Below are 19,508 nucleotides of genomic sequence, written 5' to 3'. Positions count from 1 at the left end.
TGATGCCTTCGCATATACTTCACCGCGCCCTTACGCTACTTCACCTCGGGCACATGTGAATGTAGCGAGTTTTACCTTTCACGTGTCTTCGTCTGGGGTGGAGGGGGGGGGGTAAACATATGGTCGCTCATATGGATAGAGCGACCTTGTTTTCTACGCTCCTTCACCCTTATGTACCTTCCTTTGGGGGGGTTGGGGGGGGGGGCGATTTATGTTTTCGCATCCACCTGAATAATATGTAGTTGCGCCCCTGATCCCAGGAAGTTGTTATGGTTACCCTAAACATTTGACCTAAGTACTGTGGTACAAAATAAAGTAGCTTCAGTAAACATAAATGACCTCAAACAGGAAAAAGTTTAGCTGGATCTAATGTCAAAACAGTAGAAAGGTTTTTAATAAAGTACTTACATCAAGACAGTAGTATTGTAAACCCTTTACATACAAAACACAAACAAGAAACTGGCAGTTTTAAAATGTTTATTTAAAAAATAAAATAGAAAAAAATATATTTACATAAAAATGTCAAAAAAAAAAAAAAAAAAAAGAGAAAAGCTTGGCAATGGTTCCCTCTGGTCACTGATAGAAGAGTGTCCAATCGGAGGGTGACATGAACTGACAAGGCTAGTGATGGGCTGCAGGTCACCAGTTTAAAATCCCTCATTGTGTCACAATGGAGGGACGGGGAATATTACATTGCATCAACATGTAAATCTCAGCGACCCAGGCGACGCTCTGTGCCTCTTCATTCCTGCTCGCCTTTTTCCTTAAAACTCCAATCTGAACAAGTGAGGACGATGAGGAAAAATCTGAATAAGACTCGTTAAACGTCCTACAGACCACCGGGGGGCGTGAGGAGGAGGGAAGCGCAGAAGAGCAAGTCTCCTCGGACCGCTGAGATGCACAGAATCTGAATCCATACAGACTTCCAGAGATAACTCACAACTCTAACCCAGCGAAGGCGCCTTCCTTCACCGATTTCATTCCAGGTTCAGAGTGGACGACTAGTCAATCACATCCACTTCATCTCTAGCTATTTTATCTGTAGCCAAAAACATCTGAACCACCTTCGATTTCCACCCTGAATGCATGACAAAAGACGCATTATTGTGATTTTTTTTTTTTTTCCTTTAAATTTTTGGTTAAATGTAACAAAAACAGGACGCCAGATGCAGTTTTGACCGACAGATTAGAGTTGCTGAGCTTTCTTTGAAACAAGAACATATAAATAAATAGTTTCAACAGTGCTGAAGGAAAAAATCTCAGTAAAAACTCAAGATTGTTTTTCGGACCACTTTGGCGACCCCTTTTGTTGAAAGTGCCGCCGCCAGAGAGCAAGCCGCTCTCCGGGCGCACTACCGGAGGCTTTTTTTTTTTTTGTAATTTTTTTTTTTTTTTTTTCTGATTAAAAACCTGCATTGGCAAGTCAAAAATTCTCAATTTCTCACACACATTTTTTTTTAAACTACGTCACACACTACACCAACCCAAGACTTAGTCGCTGGCATAAACACCACTCTCCCCAGTCCGTATTTATGACATATATAGAAAACTATAGACTTCAGAACACGTAAGGGCCTTCATTTAAAAAAAAAAAAAAAGAAAAAATAGGTGGGGGTGGGGCGGAGTTCACATGAGTTGGCTCGAGCCTGAGAGTCAGTCCAAAGCGGTGTAGTCATGGGAACGTACAACGGTTGACACGATAATCAAGAGGAATCCTTTTGCATAGTAATAACACCAGTTCTGCTCAGTCTTCCACAGGCCTGTTTGAGCGTATAAGTGTGTGTGTGTGTGTTGTGTGTTCGCAGAAAACGGACACACACTCCGAGTAAACACAAAGAAAGGCATTGCAAACAATTAGCGGAAGTACCTGGCAATTAAATATACACCAGATTCCTGAATGGAATCAAAATATAATTCCCTTTCTTAAGAGTTCTTGGTTCAGGAAGAACTAACTCCCATCAGGTCTCACCCTCCCATCTCCTCTTTCTTTTTGTTTTCTCCCCCCATTTGTTCCAAAAAGGAGAAAACCTCATTGCTGAGCGTCTTAATATTGTCGGTCTGCACTGATTTATATCTATTACTGAGACTCTTGATCTTTAAATTCAAGTAAGCTGAGCTGAAGCATTTCCTTATCCCGCCTGCCCTCCCTCTTTCCCCGGTGTAAAAGATTTAGTGGAAGGAGGATATGCACAATCTTATCACATCGACAAAACTTTGAGGTTGAAACTCAATGGGAAGTAGGATGAAAAACGGCCAATATTGCAATCAAAGCGTTCTTTGACCTCCACATTGATGCCAAATAAAGATTAACACACTTGAAGAAAAAAGAAAAAGAAAAAGGAGGAGGGGTCGGGGTTTAAAGTTTAAAGTCAGGTCCATCCCAACTTTGTCACCTACAGAGATGCACGCTCTAAGCCTCCACAGATGTTGCCCGGGGAGACGCTTTGTAAACAAAATTTTACAACTACAAAAATAAAAATATAAAAATGCCTTTACATATACACACACACAATTAAATAACAGCTTTAATTTTGAAAAGAAAAAAACATTATTGCACCAAACAAACAAAAAAAAAAAAAAAAACGGCTTAAGTGTGCTGGAAAAAAAACATAAGAAAAAAGAAAAAAGTGTAACACCAAACCACAAGCGGCTTTGCCGAAAGGGTTGGAGAGCGAGGTCAAGTGAAGCTGGTAGTGCCGTCACCGCCGGAAACGACAAAAAATAAAAATAAAAAGTGACAACACTGACAGAAACATAATACTGAAACGAAAAAGAAGAGGAAGAGCGGAGGAGGATACGGATCTAAAGGGCTGCTGCTCCGCGGGAAAAGAAAGTGAAAACAGCTGGTCTCTGATCCCTCTTTCTGTCCGTCCGTCCCGTTTAGGGGTGTCAAGTTGGGGAGACCAAAAAAAAAGAAAGAAAGAAAAAAAAAAAAAAAAAAGAGGGAGAAAAGGTTAGAGGGGAAGAAGCAGTGGTTTCTATCTGCTGAGGCTGACGGGCAGGCTGTCCCTCTTCCTGCGCCGCGTCCATGAGTTGCGGTGGTACTGCGCATGTGTGTGTCCGCGGTTAGCCAGGGCGGCTCCGTTCACCGGCGGCGGGTTGTGGAAGCCCTTCACGTTGAACTTCGTTCCACTCTGGGGACGAATTAAAGGAAAAACACAGAGGGGGACACAAGGAGTTACCTTAAAATCACAAAGCTGATAATCAGATTCAGCTTGTGTTTGTATTCACAAACAAGGAATTTGTCTTTCTTATCAAGAGCATTGCATGTGCAGCTGTTTTTTAAATACATGAAGAAGAGACAAAAAAGGAAGAAAAAGAAAGGCAGGTTGTGCAAATACGATTATTTTGCTTAGGAGAGTAGCTGACTAAAACTGTACGACAGACAGCCATGTTTCTGTAGCAGGAACCCAAGTTTGTGTCCAGCATGTGTGGGTTCTGCAGAGATGTAATCTTTTTTTGGATTTTGAATTTCATTAACTAAGGAAGCAATCATCAAAATGAACAAAAAATAAACACTTTAAATACATTATTAGCTACGTTTACAATACAAATGTGCAAAAAAAACTTTGGCGGTGTTCCGCTAAAGTAAAAAAAAAATAATAATAATGATGTTGCAGTGTTTTCCATTATAATGTGAGTTTTTTTCCCCCCTAAAATTGGCATGTTTCTATTAAGCAAATTTATTTCTGTAATTCCAATTTCTACATTTAAATTAGAAACATAACACAATTTTTTTTAAAAGTTTTGATAAGTTTTTTGCACCTGCTAGATCGAAATTGGTGGAGGTTTTTTTGCAAAACGGTAACAAACACTTTTCTTTTTTTTTGCCTCATATCAGTTTGTATGCAGCAAAATAAGAACATAGCTCAGGTTGTGTTTAGATTTGTCACCGCTAAGATTTTTAATAACTTATCCTGTCACTTTAATCTATTTTCTTATCCAATACAAACACTGCAGATTGTTTTTCAAAATTAGCAGACTATTGATATAAATGTGCACATTTGTAATGGAAACGCAACTACCTATTACACAAGCAAACTCATGTTGCACAGAACATACTAAAAACATGTACAACCGAAAGAAATGTGAAACATCGCACCCAAAAAATTAAAATATACACCTTTTCTTCAAATTAAGGCAAACTTGTCAAATCCTTTTTTACACTTATCATAATTAGTTATTTTCTCTTTACTTGCTCAACAAATTAAACATGCAATATTTCAATGAAACAGAGAAAAATAAAATTTGGTGTTAAAAAAAAAAGTTAACCATATGATTTTGCCCTATGGGGCAAAACGTTTGGACACCGCTGGTGTCTAGAGCAAACAAGTAGCATCCAGAAAAAAAGAGAGAGCAAAACTTTAATTCTGGTCAGAATTGTCTGAGCAGGGCGTAGCAGGAATGTATCAGCTCATATTGACTCTGTGCTAACCTTGAACGCGACAGCCAATGGGGAAAATGTGCAAGCAGACCTGCCAAGTAAAGCTCAGCATCTGTTGCAAAGATGGGTGCATGAATTTGCAGAATTGCTCTGCGGTCTTCTTAAGAAGCACAAGTCTGGATATTTTATGGGGAAAATCATAAGACTCAAACAGCTGAATATCTCACCTCCAGTGCCAGCGTTACTTGCTGCTGAAAAGAAACAGGTTTGTGTGAACCGAATGCGAGAAAAAGAAACGAAATAAAAAGCAAAAATGGCTGGAACTTCTAAAAGACGGACAAATAAAGGATGAGTAAAGCGTAAGGATGAGTGAGAGACAAGGTTTCCCTTGATGTGGTGCATGAGAGCGTTTGCAGCATCCGGCGCCTACCTTGTGTGTGTGGCTGGAGTGGGGGCTGAGCGGAGGCTGGGGGCTGGAGGGGGCGGGGGTATGAGCATGGGCTGGGGGGGGCATGTGGTAGAAGGAGGGGAGCCCGGTGTCCATACACACCTGTCTGCCAGGCATGGAGTGCATTGCTAGACCGCTGGGCAGCGAGACGTGAGCCTGGAGAGCAAACAGGACGACACTGGGTTTCTATAGAAAATATATTTAAATAAGCTATTTAAAAATATATATATGTTTATAATTTGAAAGATTTTTCGTCTTGATTTTTTCCAACCAGTAGTGATGGTGTTTTTGAGATTCAAGTGTGCCATATTTAGCTGAAGGAAAGAAGGCTTGCGGCCTACCTGTGAACCCGGAGGAAGCAGCAGATGGCGTCCTCCCATGCCGTGCTTTCCGGTGCCCAGGTGGATGCTTGGCTGCAGGGCGAGGCCAAGCGCCGGGAACGACGCGTACGCCGACAGGGTCGGAGGAGGGAGGGTGTATGGCAACGCTGAGTCAGAGTCCTGGCAAAAAAAACAAAAAAAACAAACAAACATAAAAAAAAATAAATAAAAAAAATGCTGTCAGGGAGAATAAATCTTTTTCGGAATGTAAATTTTCTATTATCGAGTTCGTCTAAAGTTGATTGATTGTTATCAATTGAAAGATAAGAGGCCATTTTCCCAAAAACCTGAGTTTTCTCTCCTATCAAGACAACCAACCATCTTTCCATAAAGGGCAAAATTTTTCATATTATGCTAAATTATTTTTTTAAATTAGAATTTTCTTACATCATTTTGTTTCTGTTGTATTAAATACCAACTGAATAAACAGAAAAATGTGGTTTTCTCACACTATTAAACTTAAACATATTTATAAAACATAAGAAAAGTTGCAGAATAGAAAAATAAAAGATGAAAAAAATAAAATATTTGACCCACTTAATATCCATGAACAGAAAGAATTCACTCCACATTTAGAAACTGAAAACTGTATAAAAGTTGTACGCACACAGATTTGTTTTAAATTATCTTCTCCCATCTGTGCTGAAAAATATTTCTTGAATGTTTTTCTGGAAGGAGCTTGTTTGGTAATGAACCAGTTTACAGTCGTTGCTCTTGAAGGAACGGTAAAACTTCACTCCATGTAGAGCATTAACCAACGTCGGCCCTCAAAAATCAACCTTGCTTATTGGCTTCATGTTTATTTCATGAATCTTGTTACATTTTTTTCTCCGTTACGCTCTCTGCTTTTCTGACATCTTGTCCTCACCTTCAAAGCACAACATTAATTCCTAAATGAGAGGTCGGCGCTCAGCTGTATGAAGCACCATTAAGGTGAAACTTGAGGAACTTGTTCGAGTGTTTATATTTCCAAACAGAACCGCATAAAGTTCATTTTGCCTCCCACACCGAACTCTGTTCAGACAGTTTCTTTAATCCGGTCTTAATTCCTCTGCCATTTTGATTTCTATGTTGCTTTATTTGCTTAAGGACGAACAGCGGTGCCCTCTTCTGGATGGAGGCCAAACAACAACACTGGCAGACGGTCTCAGAGGACGTTACAAGCTAATCGACTGGAACCAACTTTAATCAAATAATCAACACTGAACTGAATGAGGCTTTGCAGCATTCATTTAAAAAAAAAAAAGAAAAAAAAAAAAGCAGCATCATGAAAGGTGTGTCTTACGTTGTCGGAGCCAGACAGCGAGGAGACGGATGAGGCCGATGAGTGCTGCTTGGGGCTGGAGATGGACATGGGAGAGTCTGCGCTGTGAGGTGAAGCAGAGTCCCTCTGCTGATCCTCAGGACCTACAACACCACCACCCAGCACACAGGACTCCTGCTCCGAAACGGGCTCCTTGGGAGAAGACGCTACAAGAAAACATAAGCGATGATTCGCACAAACAGAAGAAGTCTGTGACGTCATCTTCAAGATGCTCTCCGGAAGCCTGATGCTACCTCGGTTGTCCGTCTGTGGTGAGTCCTTGCCTCCCCACTTCTTAATAATCCACTCCCTGTATTCAATGACTTCTTGGGTTAATCTTATTATCCTCCCCAGTGTGCTGTGGAGTAAGACGGACAATTTGAAATGAGCGTCTCGCTCTGATCCGTGGAATAACAAACACTTCTCGGCTGAATCCTCACCTCTCGCAGTCTTTGTTGGGGTAGGACTTGGCGAGCGGCGTCACGGCGTGACTGAGGACCGTGTAGGCGTAGTCAAACACCTGCTTGACGTGCATGGCGCCATAAGAACCCCTCCCCACATCGTTACCTACGTGGGAAGAAAACAAAACTGAATGTTACATCGTTTCATAGTTTTGCTTGAGAGAAATTGGGATATTATTTATTGATGTGCAGTTAGAGTAAAGAAAACATTTGGGCAAGATACATTTTCCCCTCTGATTTTGTTATCCGAATTTTACTGTCCAAGGATTCGGTGTTACTATGAATTGGACCTCTCAAATAGGGTTGCAGTGCACAACATAATTATAAAATCAATCGCAGCACTACGACTGATAAAACGCTCAGATTTTCTTCATTCTCATCTCATCCACTTCCGCAAAGGTCTGAAAATTAGCAGCTGAGAGACTGAGTTTCTGCAGGTTTCACCAACTCCAATTTAAGACTTTAACACCATTATGAATGGAATTTAAGACCTACACTGCAAAAGAAATGCACAAGCTTCGTCCAGCCAACTTGCGATAAATTTGCACTTATTGACAAAAAAAAAGCTGGCTAGCTAGCAAGGGTATGTTGGCAGAACGCAATTAGCCTGTCTGCATGTGACAAGCTTTAGTCTGACAGAAAAGTCCAACCAAGATAAAATTTAAGATCCGTGATTAAGAATTCGGCTCTGCAAACCTATGATTAGAGAAAGCAACACTTCAGACATTTCTTCAGCTTATTTGCTTTTGCAGTAAAAAGAAAATTTAAAACCAGAGCAATGAAAATAAAAAAAAAAAAAAAAAAAAAAACAAAGTAGTTTGGCACGGTGACAACCCAGAACCCAGAAATATCAATAAATCATATGCGTTTCCATCAAAACCAGGCTACAGAAAGAATAAAACTCTTTTTTTTTAAACTAAGTATCAGAAAACAGCAACGTGTGGCATAAAGAGTTTGAGTTGGATCGAGTTGCTCACCTGGAAGCAGTGGGTCCTCTATGCAGAGCATGGATGGGGTGTATCCGTTCGTCATGGTCTTCATCACTTCCTCTTTGGTGACGTACGCACCTCCGTTTGAGATGCGGATCCCCGTTTTCAAGTAGTTGAAATGGCGGCCGTACAACTCGAAGAACTCGATCAGCAACACGCCCAGGTTCTGGTTGGGGTCTCTGGCGTCGATACGTGGATGGAGCTGAGGCAGAAAATATTTTTATAAGTCACGTCTTAACATTTCTACATAACTTCTACTAATCATAGAGAGTAGAAACTCCAAAAGAAGAAGGGTAAAAAGCCTTTACATAACCATAAATTTAAGATTTGTTCAGAGGGAAAATAATTTTGAACTTCAGTTGTTAATACCAGTCCAGTTTTACATGTTGGACTGAAACTGATATGGTAAAAAAAAAAAGACTCACTATGGTGATCTCAATATATCATGAGTGCCTAATTTCTAATAAGGTTTCCTTTGGAGAGGAGGAAGACACAGAGCAACACAGACTGACCACATGGACATAATGACAAACACTGGATTTCACAGACATTATTTCGGTCTCTGAAATACTACACTATGATGGAAAGAAACTATTTTTCCCCCTACATTTTTCAACATATGATACTTTATAAAATAGGAATTTATTTAAAGGCTTTTAACATAGGGGCACCACTAACAGGGGCTGCCCTGAAAGCTTATACAACAGTACCTGTAGGAAACTGATGACCATAAGGATGAGGCTGTAAGAGCTAATGCCCCCAGTGAAGACTTCGTTCAGATCCCTCTGCAGCAGAAACTGCTTCAGCACAAAGATCAAGTAAGGCAGCACAGGATACTTCTGTAAGAGACGACAAAACACAAACAATGAGAAACCTGTCGGTTAACTGAGAGGAAGGAAGAACAAGTCGGGAATTAAAAGCACAGAGTCACACTCTGCTTGTACAGGCTAAAATCACATACTATTGGAACAGAAATAATTAAATTGTTATTTTATTACAGAAGTAGGAAATGTTGCCGTTGTGTTTTAAGTGAGAGGATAAAATATTATGCAGTTCATTTCTACCCGACAGATTCAAACTAGTAGTGCACTGATAAATTGGCCCCAATTTTTTTAACTTTGGAAGTTCTGCAATCAACTTTGTTGATATATGTAGCAGGTTTTGAGATAAAAGAAACAATCAGCATCAGTCAATATCAGAATCAGCAGGTCAGGCTTTTTAAAGATCGGTACTCAGCCAAAAAACTGCGATCGGTGCACCCTAATTTGAACCAAGAATTTAGGTTTTTCCTATTTTAGCAGCATAAAATAAAGATATCGATGAAAGGTGAAATCTTCACATCTACTCCAGTTAGAAAAGCTTCACATAGCTAGAATAATTTGAAAATTAAATATCTCTACAACTGCATCAATAGGACTTTTCAAGTCCCAACTTCTCAGGTTGTGCCTACAAATTTGAGATCCATTTTAAAATTCAACAAGCTAAAAGATCACACTTGATTTTTCCCCTAAGATTAGGCACAGATAGCAAAGCGGTAGCAAAGGTTTTAAAAAGAAGTTTATGTCTTTTCAATACTTTCAACGAGACAAAAAGCTGGAGAGACCAGAGTTGATCCAAAAGTGACCTTTTTTTTTGGCAAGAAATAACTTAATCTTACTTGGACTAATTTTAGGAAGGTGACAACAGTAAACATTGTTGACTAATAATATGCATAAATGTAGCCCAATGCAGACAGAGGATTTGTGTAGCATCAGTTTCATGTTAATCAGAAAAGCAACTTTTCCTATTTTCCTTTGGAAGCTAAACGACTCATATGAAAGATATAATTAAAGCTTTCTCTAAGGTACTGAAGCTAACAAGAACCCTTTGCTCCAGCTTCTATTACACAAATACTAGACATTTAATAACGGTTATCCACAAAAAAAAAAAAAAAAAAAAAAAAAAAAAAAAGATGCCTCTGAAACAGATAGGCTGAGGAAGGGGAATCACAAGTATGACCCCATGATGGGACAAGAGCTCGCTTTGCTTTGTTAGCATGCGGAGACACCTGGTGCTGCACCTCCTTCCCTGAACACCTCGCATGAGAAGATGAGTCATCAGCGTCACTCGGCGCTCGCCGAGCTTGACGCTGAGTGATGCTGAAGGCCCAGGCCTCTCAGGCTGCGACACGCATTCCCGCACGACGAGAGAGTAAACAAGGTGCGAACCAGCGTCGGGCGAAAGAACGGATCTGACAGCTTGCTGGAACATAAGCTGCAGACATTCCTTTCCCCTCATTAGCCAATAGCCGTGACTGACACGGCTACAGATCCACCTTCAGCAGGAATTCCTTCAGAGCCAAGAGGTAAGAAAACTCCAGGCAGATGAAGAGATTTCGACAACACAATCCTAATTAGCGTTTTTTGTTGTTGTTTTTTTTTTTATCTTCTTATGTTTAAACAGAGATGAGCCAGCTCGACTGGAGTGAACGACTCGGACTGCTCAGTGAGTCAAAGAGGGAATTTCCAAAGTTCTACTTAAACGCTGAAACAAGAACTATAATTATGTGACTCGAATGGCTTTTTGTGTCTATTTTAATACATCTACATGACCTTTTCCAGCTCTATCCCTCCAGCTGTGTGTATTCTGGGTTGGCCATTGATCTGATTTAGCCGGAGACACTCGCAGTGAACTTGCGTCTCGCATTTATGTGCGAATCTGAGTCGTCGACAACCTTTAAGTAGTCTTTAATGAAGCTTGCCGCCTTCACCCCACTTTTCATGTTAAAACTGATGTCCACCTTGACCTCGGTCTCTTGGTCAGTCAGCTTGATGATCGGCACCTGCAAGAGAGATTTAAGAAAAAAACCAGAAGGTGTTAAACGACATTTTGTGTCCCACACCGAGGCGCTTCAGAGCGGAGAAAAACTAAACCATGAACTGTTTTACTGTGGCAATTAAGAGGGAAATGCAGCATTCTGGCAGTTTGCCGGGGTTCTGTGCAAATACCACAGGATATTAATATGTGCCCGCTTGCAGAAATGCTGCTATATTGTTAGTGTGAGCCCTCCCACCCAAGCTGTTGAACAAATTACGATTAGCCGTGGAAAGATGGCTCTGGCTTTAACACAATGGAGGGAAATAATGGCAGAGGGGAACAGTCTCTGACCTCAGGGTTCCTACATGTTGGCCGAGTCAAAACATTGTAACTGAAGACCGAAAGAGGTCAGCGCCTTATTCCTAAACTGTTCCGAGAGTTTCCTTAACTTGTTTAGCCAGAATAAGTAGCCGCAAGTAGAATTAGCATAAGACAAAGTTGTTTGTTATTATTTCAGTCATGAATTGACAAAGCAGGATGTTACAGCTCACCTGCGCTAGTTTGCTAATGTGCTAATCGAGTTAATTTTTCATTTAGCGCGTTAGCTAGCTTTCAAAACGTTTAGCATACTTAGCTTCCCTTAAGTTACTTTTTACGGACAAATTTTACTAAACTCTTACAGTTTAGTAAAAGTTAAATAAAGTTTTAGTTATCTTCAAGTCATTAGATTTTTATATTCATGGTCTTATTTTGAAGCAGGTGAAGAATGTTTATGTAGCAGTTCTGCTTCCCCTCCTTACGTTCTCTCCCCACTAATGACTTTATTTCAAACAAATAAAATATGAACAAAATATAAACATAAATACCATATCCAAGACCATTCTAGAATATGCAAATGATGTCAAAATTAAAATTGTGCTCAAGGGTTGTAGTCCTAAGCGCAGAAATAATTTGAATTGAAGTTAGCGCTTTAGCATAGCACTAAAATGTCAGCAGAGCGCTTTAGGGTTAGTCCAGCTAACTTTTTAGCTAGCAGAGCCCACCACTGGTTATTTATTCAATCAGGACAGCTTCCAACCCTCCCCCCCTCAAGAATAAATAGTTACCATAATTAAAATTACTTTTTATTTTCATTCAGTCTTTGACATTATAACTTGCTCGTTGATTAGAAATATCGGGGTGACAGAAAAGTACCCCAGAACAAATCTGTGAGGGAGTGAATGGTAAAGTATGTGCAGTAATACAGATTTAACAGTCATTTAACAGCCTGAGGCAGAAATCGTAGCCGTTAGAGAATATGTGAAAAGTCTTTGACAAGGTTCACAGGTTCTGACCCCTGGAAGTCCTGATCCCTATGAGCATTCCCTGGAAATGAGTCCAATTATTGCTCTATCATTATCAGAAACGCAGGAAAAAATAGGAACGAGTTCTTCTAAACTGAAAAAAATGGACGACCAATCACAGACAGGGAGAGTCTTTAGTCTCCAATAGTCATTTTTCTTCGTTTAACGAGATACTTTATCGCTATAGCAGCAATTAGATGTTCATGAAGATCTTTAAAAGGAAATGTAATAATGTAAACGAGCTGGAGTAAAACTTAAAAGATCTAAGCCACACTTTACTTACTGTAGCCTTGTCCAGCACTTTAATGGAGAAAGGTTCGGCCACATTGTGTTTCCGTAGAGCTTGCTCTAGCTCTTGAAGCGGAGGGCGCTCCCACTTCCCCAACACCACCAGGTCAATGTCGCTGTGGGTTAAAGGAGAAATAAATAAATAACGGCAAGCATTAAAAAAAAGCAATACAGCAGGATTTAAAGTGACAGTCTGTCTCTGCAGGACTTTACCTTGTTGGAAGGTAGAGCCCCGTGCTGAAGCTGCCAAATATTTGAACCTGGTGAAAATGATTCAAGAGACGTTACTGAAGTACTGCTGAAGATAACCGCATCTTTTTAGGTGACATATTTTTAAGACATGATGTCAGTTGAATGTTTGCAAAGTGCCATCGACAAAGGCATTTCTGGGTTCCACTCAGGAGACGTAAAGCCTTGCCAAGGTGAGTATACAGCAGCCAAATGAAGCACACAAAAGGTTTGGAAACAAAAGGCTGGGGCTTTATGGAGGGGAGTTGAAGTGAAAGCTCTTGAAAGGAAGCAGAATGAAGTTCTTTCCCTTTCCTTCTGTTAAACGCGACAAGGCAGCGGCACGGGGACGGGCCTGAAATAACAGGCTGGGATGTAAAAAAAAAAAAAAAGAAAAAAAAAGGAAGCTGGAACAAATGCGGGGACTTGAGTCCATTTATCTAACAATGTGGCTCACAGTGGAAGTGGGAAAGGCTGGCAGCCAATGAATCACCGCCGCTCGTACTTTATGCCGTTAAGTAACAAGCGGGGAAATGACATCAGTCTTCCTGCACTGCGTGACCCCTCTGCTTCTACATATAAGTAATTAGCACTTTAAAGAGGAAATGTTATAAGGTTGTATTATAACAGGGTACCTGCAGGATTCAGCAAGTCAAATATACGACTTTTTAAGATGTTTTCAAACGCCAACCTGAACAAAAATGAACATCAGAGATGGCTGATTCAATCCCTATGGACCGATGAGGAAATCGTTTGCCCTTCGCCAGAAAAGCGACCAATAATATTCAGGCATGTGAAATTTTCCCCTCTATGCATGTGAGCTTACGACGAGACAAAAAAAATGTTAAATGTTGAAGACTTTTGCCGTTATCGCCTCCTGTGTGTTGGGTTTCACCACAAGTGGTGGTGACTTTTGTGCGTCGCTGTCATTCGTCGAGTCATTACCCATGATAGACGCAAAGAGCGAGCAAGTTGCTAGCTAGCTGCCGGTAACTAGCAGGCATATATTAGCTGCTTGTTACCGGAAGCCTCAAGACGCAATTAAGATGTCTGAGTAGTCTCAAACTTTTGCCTGACAGAAAAGTCCAACGAGAAACAAACAAAAAAAAACTACATAAATGTAAATATGGGATTAAAAAAAGTCCTGTCAAAACAAAAGACCTGTGATTAACGATTTTAAGGCTGACGTGCATTATTTTAATGAATTTAAAACATTACTTTTTTAAAATAACTTTTTAAATGCATGAATTTAAGAGTTTTGTTAAGGATACGCAGACATTCTGAATAAAATGTTCAGATACATATGAACATATTCTGAAGAAGGTCATCAAAATGTAATGTGATTACACAATTATTTTACGAAATTAGGTTATTTCCTTAAACCATTTAAGAATTTATTTATTAATATAAACACTTAAATCTGAAGTAAAAGAACAGATTTTTGACAACTGGAGCAAAAACAAATTTGATTCCACACTGTTTAGTTGCATTTGAGGCAGATAAGACATGATTTGTTGTGTAATACCACCAGTCACCACTAGGGACTCTTGCATATTTAAATTAAGTACTGTTCTCAGAAAATGACTTTATGAACAGGAATTGTTGAAGTTTTTAGATGTATTGACTTCATATGACAATTCTGTGGTTATTGAGTTTTAGGTCTACTCAGCTCCAGATTCTTGTCCAGTTCTGGTCATTTGGGTTTAATAAAAACAGACAGAAAGGACTTTACATTCAAACCCTTTGTCGGTAAATTCAAAGCTGACAAAGTGGTTGTTTATTGACATATCGTCGATAATTTGATCTGATCGGTAGCATATGCAGCAGAGACGTACCGAGATCCTGTCTGGTTACCTGTCCAGGTCGTTGACTGGTTAGAAACTCAAATAAAATCAGATATTTTTCTGATCAGTGAAAGCAGCAAAGCTAAGCATCAACGGGTTCTCTTCAGTGGAAAAGATTTTAACTCAGTAAAAAGAGTCAAAGTCAGCGCAGATGGTGTAGATCATGCTAGTCAGAAGAATCACACAGACGTAAAAAGCTATTTCAAAGGAAACTGTATTATTTTTAGACATGTTGAGACGGGTCTGTGAGCGAGAAGGACTTTTAGCAGATACCAGGAAGACTGAGCAAACTTTCTCCGTTTGATCTTCCTGAGCTTCCAACCAGCTGGGGAACATGCTGGATAAGAAAATATTGGCAGCCTTCAGGACATTTCAGAGCTAAGGGTAAAGGTCAATGTTCCATAAGGATCACACATCATCATTCTAAGGTTAGTTGACGATTATTTCAATCGATTAATCAGGATTCATTTGATTAATTGTGCCAGTCCTGCATTCCTTACACAACTCAATTTAAATGCTTCTTTACACAATGTACAATTTCAAAACAATATTTTGTTTATATATTTAAAAAAAAAAAAAAAAACAGAACAGAAAAATAGTTTAAAATTGAAAATCCATAATTATTTTTGAGTTTTTATTGATGTTTTAAAATTCAAATTAAATTTGAAACTTCAAAGTATTAATCAAATGTATCTGTTATCGCCCTATGAGTTTTATATAAAAAAAAAAACAATCCAAATAATGCAATCATTATAAAAAAAATTAATGGGCTACCCCCTAAACATTGCGGCCCTGGGCTACTGCCCTATAAGCCCATTTTAAACTCTGGTCCCTTTCCAAATCGCTGAAGGAAAATATAGAAACACCACCCTTACAATTCCATGTTGCAGAAAACAAAGAATTGAGAGAGTTAACGACACTTTTCAAAACGGACCCGACTCGGACAAATCCGAGCTTCAGAGGAGGTGCTGGTGAACTCATGGATCTTACATCCGCAGTAGGCCACAGCTCCTTGATGATCATCTCTATTCGCTTCACCACCTCCTTCCTCATAGCTGCCTCTTCAGGTCGCGGGGACATGAAGTTGTAAAAGTCCATCACCTCTTCGTGGAGTCTGAGGAAGAACAAAACCCAGGATCATCATTCGCCCAGAAATCGTAGAAACCATACGCTGCTGGAATTGTTTTCCCTCGTACAATAATGTCATAGCGTCATAGCACTCGGTGTTAGATTATACCTATAACTAAAAGGGAGTACGTGAAACAGGTCTCTGCATATTTTAGGTCCAAATGTTGCTGCATTACTGTACGCCTCGCTCAAGCTGCTTACAGTTGGGAGCACCGCTCTCTTTAACGACATCCAGCTTTCTGCCGGGCGAGCGTGTCACAGCATACAGGATGAGACTGCAGAAAGGAGCAGCATTTGGTCACGCAGGTTTCTCACGCTGGTATGGCAGCAGGGACAGCAAAGAACTCGACAGCTTCCAGGGATAAAACCTCCACCTTGTTTTCTCTCCTCATGCTACCAAACCCTTTTCAGAGCAGCTACTCATTAAAAAAGAAAAACAGAGATGCTCTATGTCGGAGGCTGTAATTAATTTCATCTGTAACAAAGACTTCAGTAGTTTTTGTTAATCCCAGCCCTACATAATGTGTTATTTGTAAGGCAATTTTTATTAGCAACTTTTAAACTTTTTAGGAAAATTCATGCGTCAAGATGTGGAGCACCTCAACTATCAAACCATACGTCTCCAAATCATAAATGTACATCAAACAGAAAGCCAATTTTTCCTCATTTAAATTATGCCTATCTTTTCATTTTCACTTGAACGTCATAAAAATAATAAGCAGCAACAGCACATTTCCACAACTGTGTTCAAAATAAATGGAATAAAGTTTCTATCAGTCTGTCTAAAATATAATATGCAGTCTGCTTTCATTTAGCCTCAGTAGAACAGGTTTAAATCTTTCTAAACAAGTTTTCTTCAACCCTACGAGGAAAAATAGTTATACATTATATATACAGTGTACTGCATAGCAAGTCAGCAAACAATTGGAACACTGCTTCTGCTTCCTTTTAGCGATATAACAGCAGAAATCAAGCTAATCAGTTGCAGTTTTTGACTGAAAGCCTTTTATATCAAAATATTACTATTACTTATAATTTGACTGCATCCTTTACTTGCTATACATTTTATTTGCTATACAACCCTAATAAAAGATATTCCTGCTTGCATGTATCAGTTAAAAATGTCTGGTTATATTTTGTAGTGAAAACTATAACCCACTGGGTAGGACACAGGAGAACAATTGTAGCTATACAACAGCAGAGCGCAAGCTAACTTGTCAATGGGAAGGAAAAAAATAATAATTAAAAAATACTCTACAGTGATGGTTATCTTGTCATTTATTTTTTGAATTCCTTAAAATAAAATTATAGTTATGCACAGACTTTAAAACTTATCACGAAACTTAAAAATCAACCAATATAAGTTATTACTTCTGGCATGTTTGAGAATTTTTTTCATGTCTTACTGAAGTATCCATAGAGAATCTAAAAATATATATTCATAATTGTACATTTAAATACAACACTTAATCCTTTCAAACATCCCAGTAAACAAATCAGGACACTTCCGGTTCCTGTCCATGGCTGCGTACCAATTGTTTCCTAGATCACTCACTCTATCGCGCCTTGCTCTGCATTTCGAAATTTGGGACACACTTAGGGCGGTATCTACGGTTTATATGCGACAACACAAGTCTTAAAAATGCTGTAATTGACATTTACTGATAATATCACAAACTTTCCTGCTCAACTTTAGCAGCAATAAATTCTTAAATAACAACAACAAAACTACAAAGTGAGCTACGTAGGACACTACGTAGGGACCAAGTGGACAATTCAACGGCAGTAGACTAGCCAGCCAGCCAACGGGAAGAAAGCATAAAAATAAATAAATAAATAAAAGAAAGAAAGGATTAAACGGACATCCCTAAAAGTACTCCACAGTTTTTTTGAGCTTTCATATTTTGAATACAACTATTCACTAAAACCTAAGTTTAAAAAAAATCCTGAATGTCGGACACTTGAAAGCAACGACAGAAAGACAGACGTTACTCTATTTTGAATCCTTAAAGCAACTCACCCAAGCACTCCTGAGCTGTATTTCTTCTTCTTCCACGGCGTCCAATTGTTCACATGATTCCCATTAGTGCAGTTCGAAAGCAGGTAATTCATCCCATAGGTACTCGCCTTGTTGTCACTTTTCCTCCGTCCCGGGTGGAGATTGTGTGTGTGATTAACGGGCACGGCAGAGTGGTGGACCTGATGCTGCTTCGCGCAGATCTGCTGCAAATTAAAAGCCGGATGCTCCTCCGGGCTGCGCTGATGTTGCTGATGGTACAGGTTCGCGTTGTTTTCCGCGCCGTCGTTCAACCCGAGGAGCAGACCGGCGCCGCCGACGTTCTTGTTGAAGTCGCCCCCCACGTTTCCACCCAAAGTCCTCTCGGGAAGCGAGCTGCTGGAAACGGGACTCTCTGTCCCCGACTCCTGCGAGGACAACGAGGAGACGGAGCCCGTCTTCGGGATCGGGATTTTGGCCCCGCTCGGCTCGTTCGCCATCGGGAGGGAGCTTTGTGCGGTCCCGTTGGTCGCCGGTGTCCCTTGTGCGGAGGTGGCCGCGCCGCCGCCGCTGCGTGCGGGGCAGTTCATGATGCTGTGATGGCTGCTGCCGTTACTCAGGCTGCCTGTAACGTTCCCGTTGCTCGGGCTGCAGGCGCTCTTGCACGATGCCGCCGCGGCCGCCACATTATTCAAAGCCATCAAAGCCGCATAACTCACACACCGGCTGTGGTTCCGAGTGTGAGCGGATAGCGTCCGTACTCCCTGAGAGGTCTCCCAGATTTGCATCCATAAGGCGTTCGCAGGTCCTTTCTGCTCCGGCTGAATCCAAGCTACCCTCGGATCCATTCAACTCCTCTGCCTGGTAAACCCCCCACCCCCCACTCCCCCGACAAGTAACCTGTCGTTAGCGAGCCCGTTTTGAATCTGTGCCGCTGTACCGGTTCCGACGAGATTCGCTGATCTATTCGGTGTCACAGAACAAGGCGGAATAAAAACATGAAATCAATTTCGGACCATTAATAAACTGGCCCTCGTAGCTGCAAGAATGCCGTGATTCCTACGGGAATTCAATATGGCGTATTCTCTTCAAATCAGGCGCATGCGCTCTGCTCAGTTTTTTTCCCTTTTTTAAATGACTGTGCCCCCATCCACCCACTCTTCCTCCTTTTTTTTTTTTTTTTTTTACTCCTCACAGTCGAACGAATGAAGAATATGACAACAGAAACATACGACATTTTATTTGATATATGAAGGGTTTACAGCGAGCGAGCAGTTGATTTTTTTTTTTTAGCAGTTTTCTGGAAGTTCAACGAGTTCGATGAAACCGTGATTTACATTTTCCGGCTATCACCAGTAGGGGGCGCATGGAAGGGAAGCTACAGGGATCCCCTCTGTGTGCCATAACAGGGTTTAAATCTTTCATCAGGACTGACAAATATTGGCACCCTAACCACAAATTGCTGTCCTAGAACATGTAATCACACGTTTAAGTTGTAGAGATGGAATTCTGATCATACAAATTGCTATTTAGCAGCTGCTAAATTGATATGTGGGATAAAAAAGCCTCCAGGCTGCTGCAGGAAAACAGAAGAAAATCTCCCCAGAACGTACCTTCCAAAATTATTCAGACCTCTTTAAAATATTCAGACTTCCAACCTTTATGTATCTCCTTCTTATTTTATTTAACAAGGAAATTACATATACATTTAAAAATCTGTATAAATACACATTTGCATTTTGCTCCTTCCATGTTCATCAACTTTGACCTTCTTTATGGTTCCCACTGAAAAACAACAGCATAATGCCACCATTACCATGTTTTATTGTGGAGTAAAACATGGTAATGGTGTGTTAAATCAAGGCATGAGAAGTGTGACACTGGTTCCATTTATCTCGGAAGTTGTAGCTGGGAATGACG

At 40.3% G+C, this 19,508-nt stretch overlaps 1 protein-coding gene across 1 annotated transcript; it reads right to left on the bottom strand.

The window, feature by feature from the left end:
- Positions 1–460: 460 nt before the first annotated feature.
- On the bottom strand, positions 461–19,271 carry tent4a (terminal nucleotidyltransferase 4A). The gene is made up of 13 exons (XM_015011784.2): positions 17,613–19,271; positions 15,455–15,578; positions 12,606–12,652; positions 12,388–12,508; positions 10,679–10,786; positions 8,676–8,804; positions 7,954–8,167; positions 6,956–7,082; positions 6,770–6,873; positions 6,498–6,682; positions 5,174–5,332; positions 4,815–4,988; positions 461–3,134 (listed from the first exon to the last, which is right to left on the bottom strand). Exons 1-13 carry the CDS (start codon positions 18,434–18,436, stop codon positions 2,979–2,981), a joined length of 2,472 nt encoding a protein of 823 aa, XP_014867270.2. The 5' UTR covers positions 18,437–19,271; the 3' UTR covers positions 461–2,978.
- Between the last annotated feature and the right edge of the window lie 237 nt (positions 19,272–19,508).

The sequence above is a fragment of the Poecilia mexicana genome, unplaced genomic scaffold, assembly GCF_051168715.1.
Source record: "Poecilia mexicana isolate PSO_F unplaced genomic scaffold, ASM5116871v1 scaffold_11, whole genome shotgun sequence".
Classification (NCBI taxonomy): Eukaryota; Metazoa; Chordata; class Actinopteri; order Cyprinodontiformes; family Poeciliidae; genus Poecilia; species Poecilia mexicana.
This window is presented reverse-complemented; position numbering and strand designations above follow the sequence as displayed.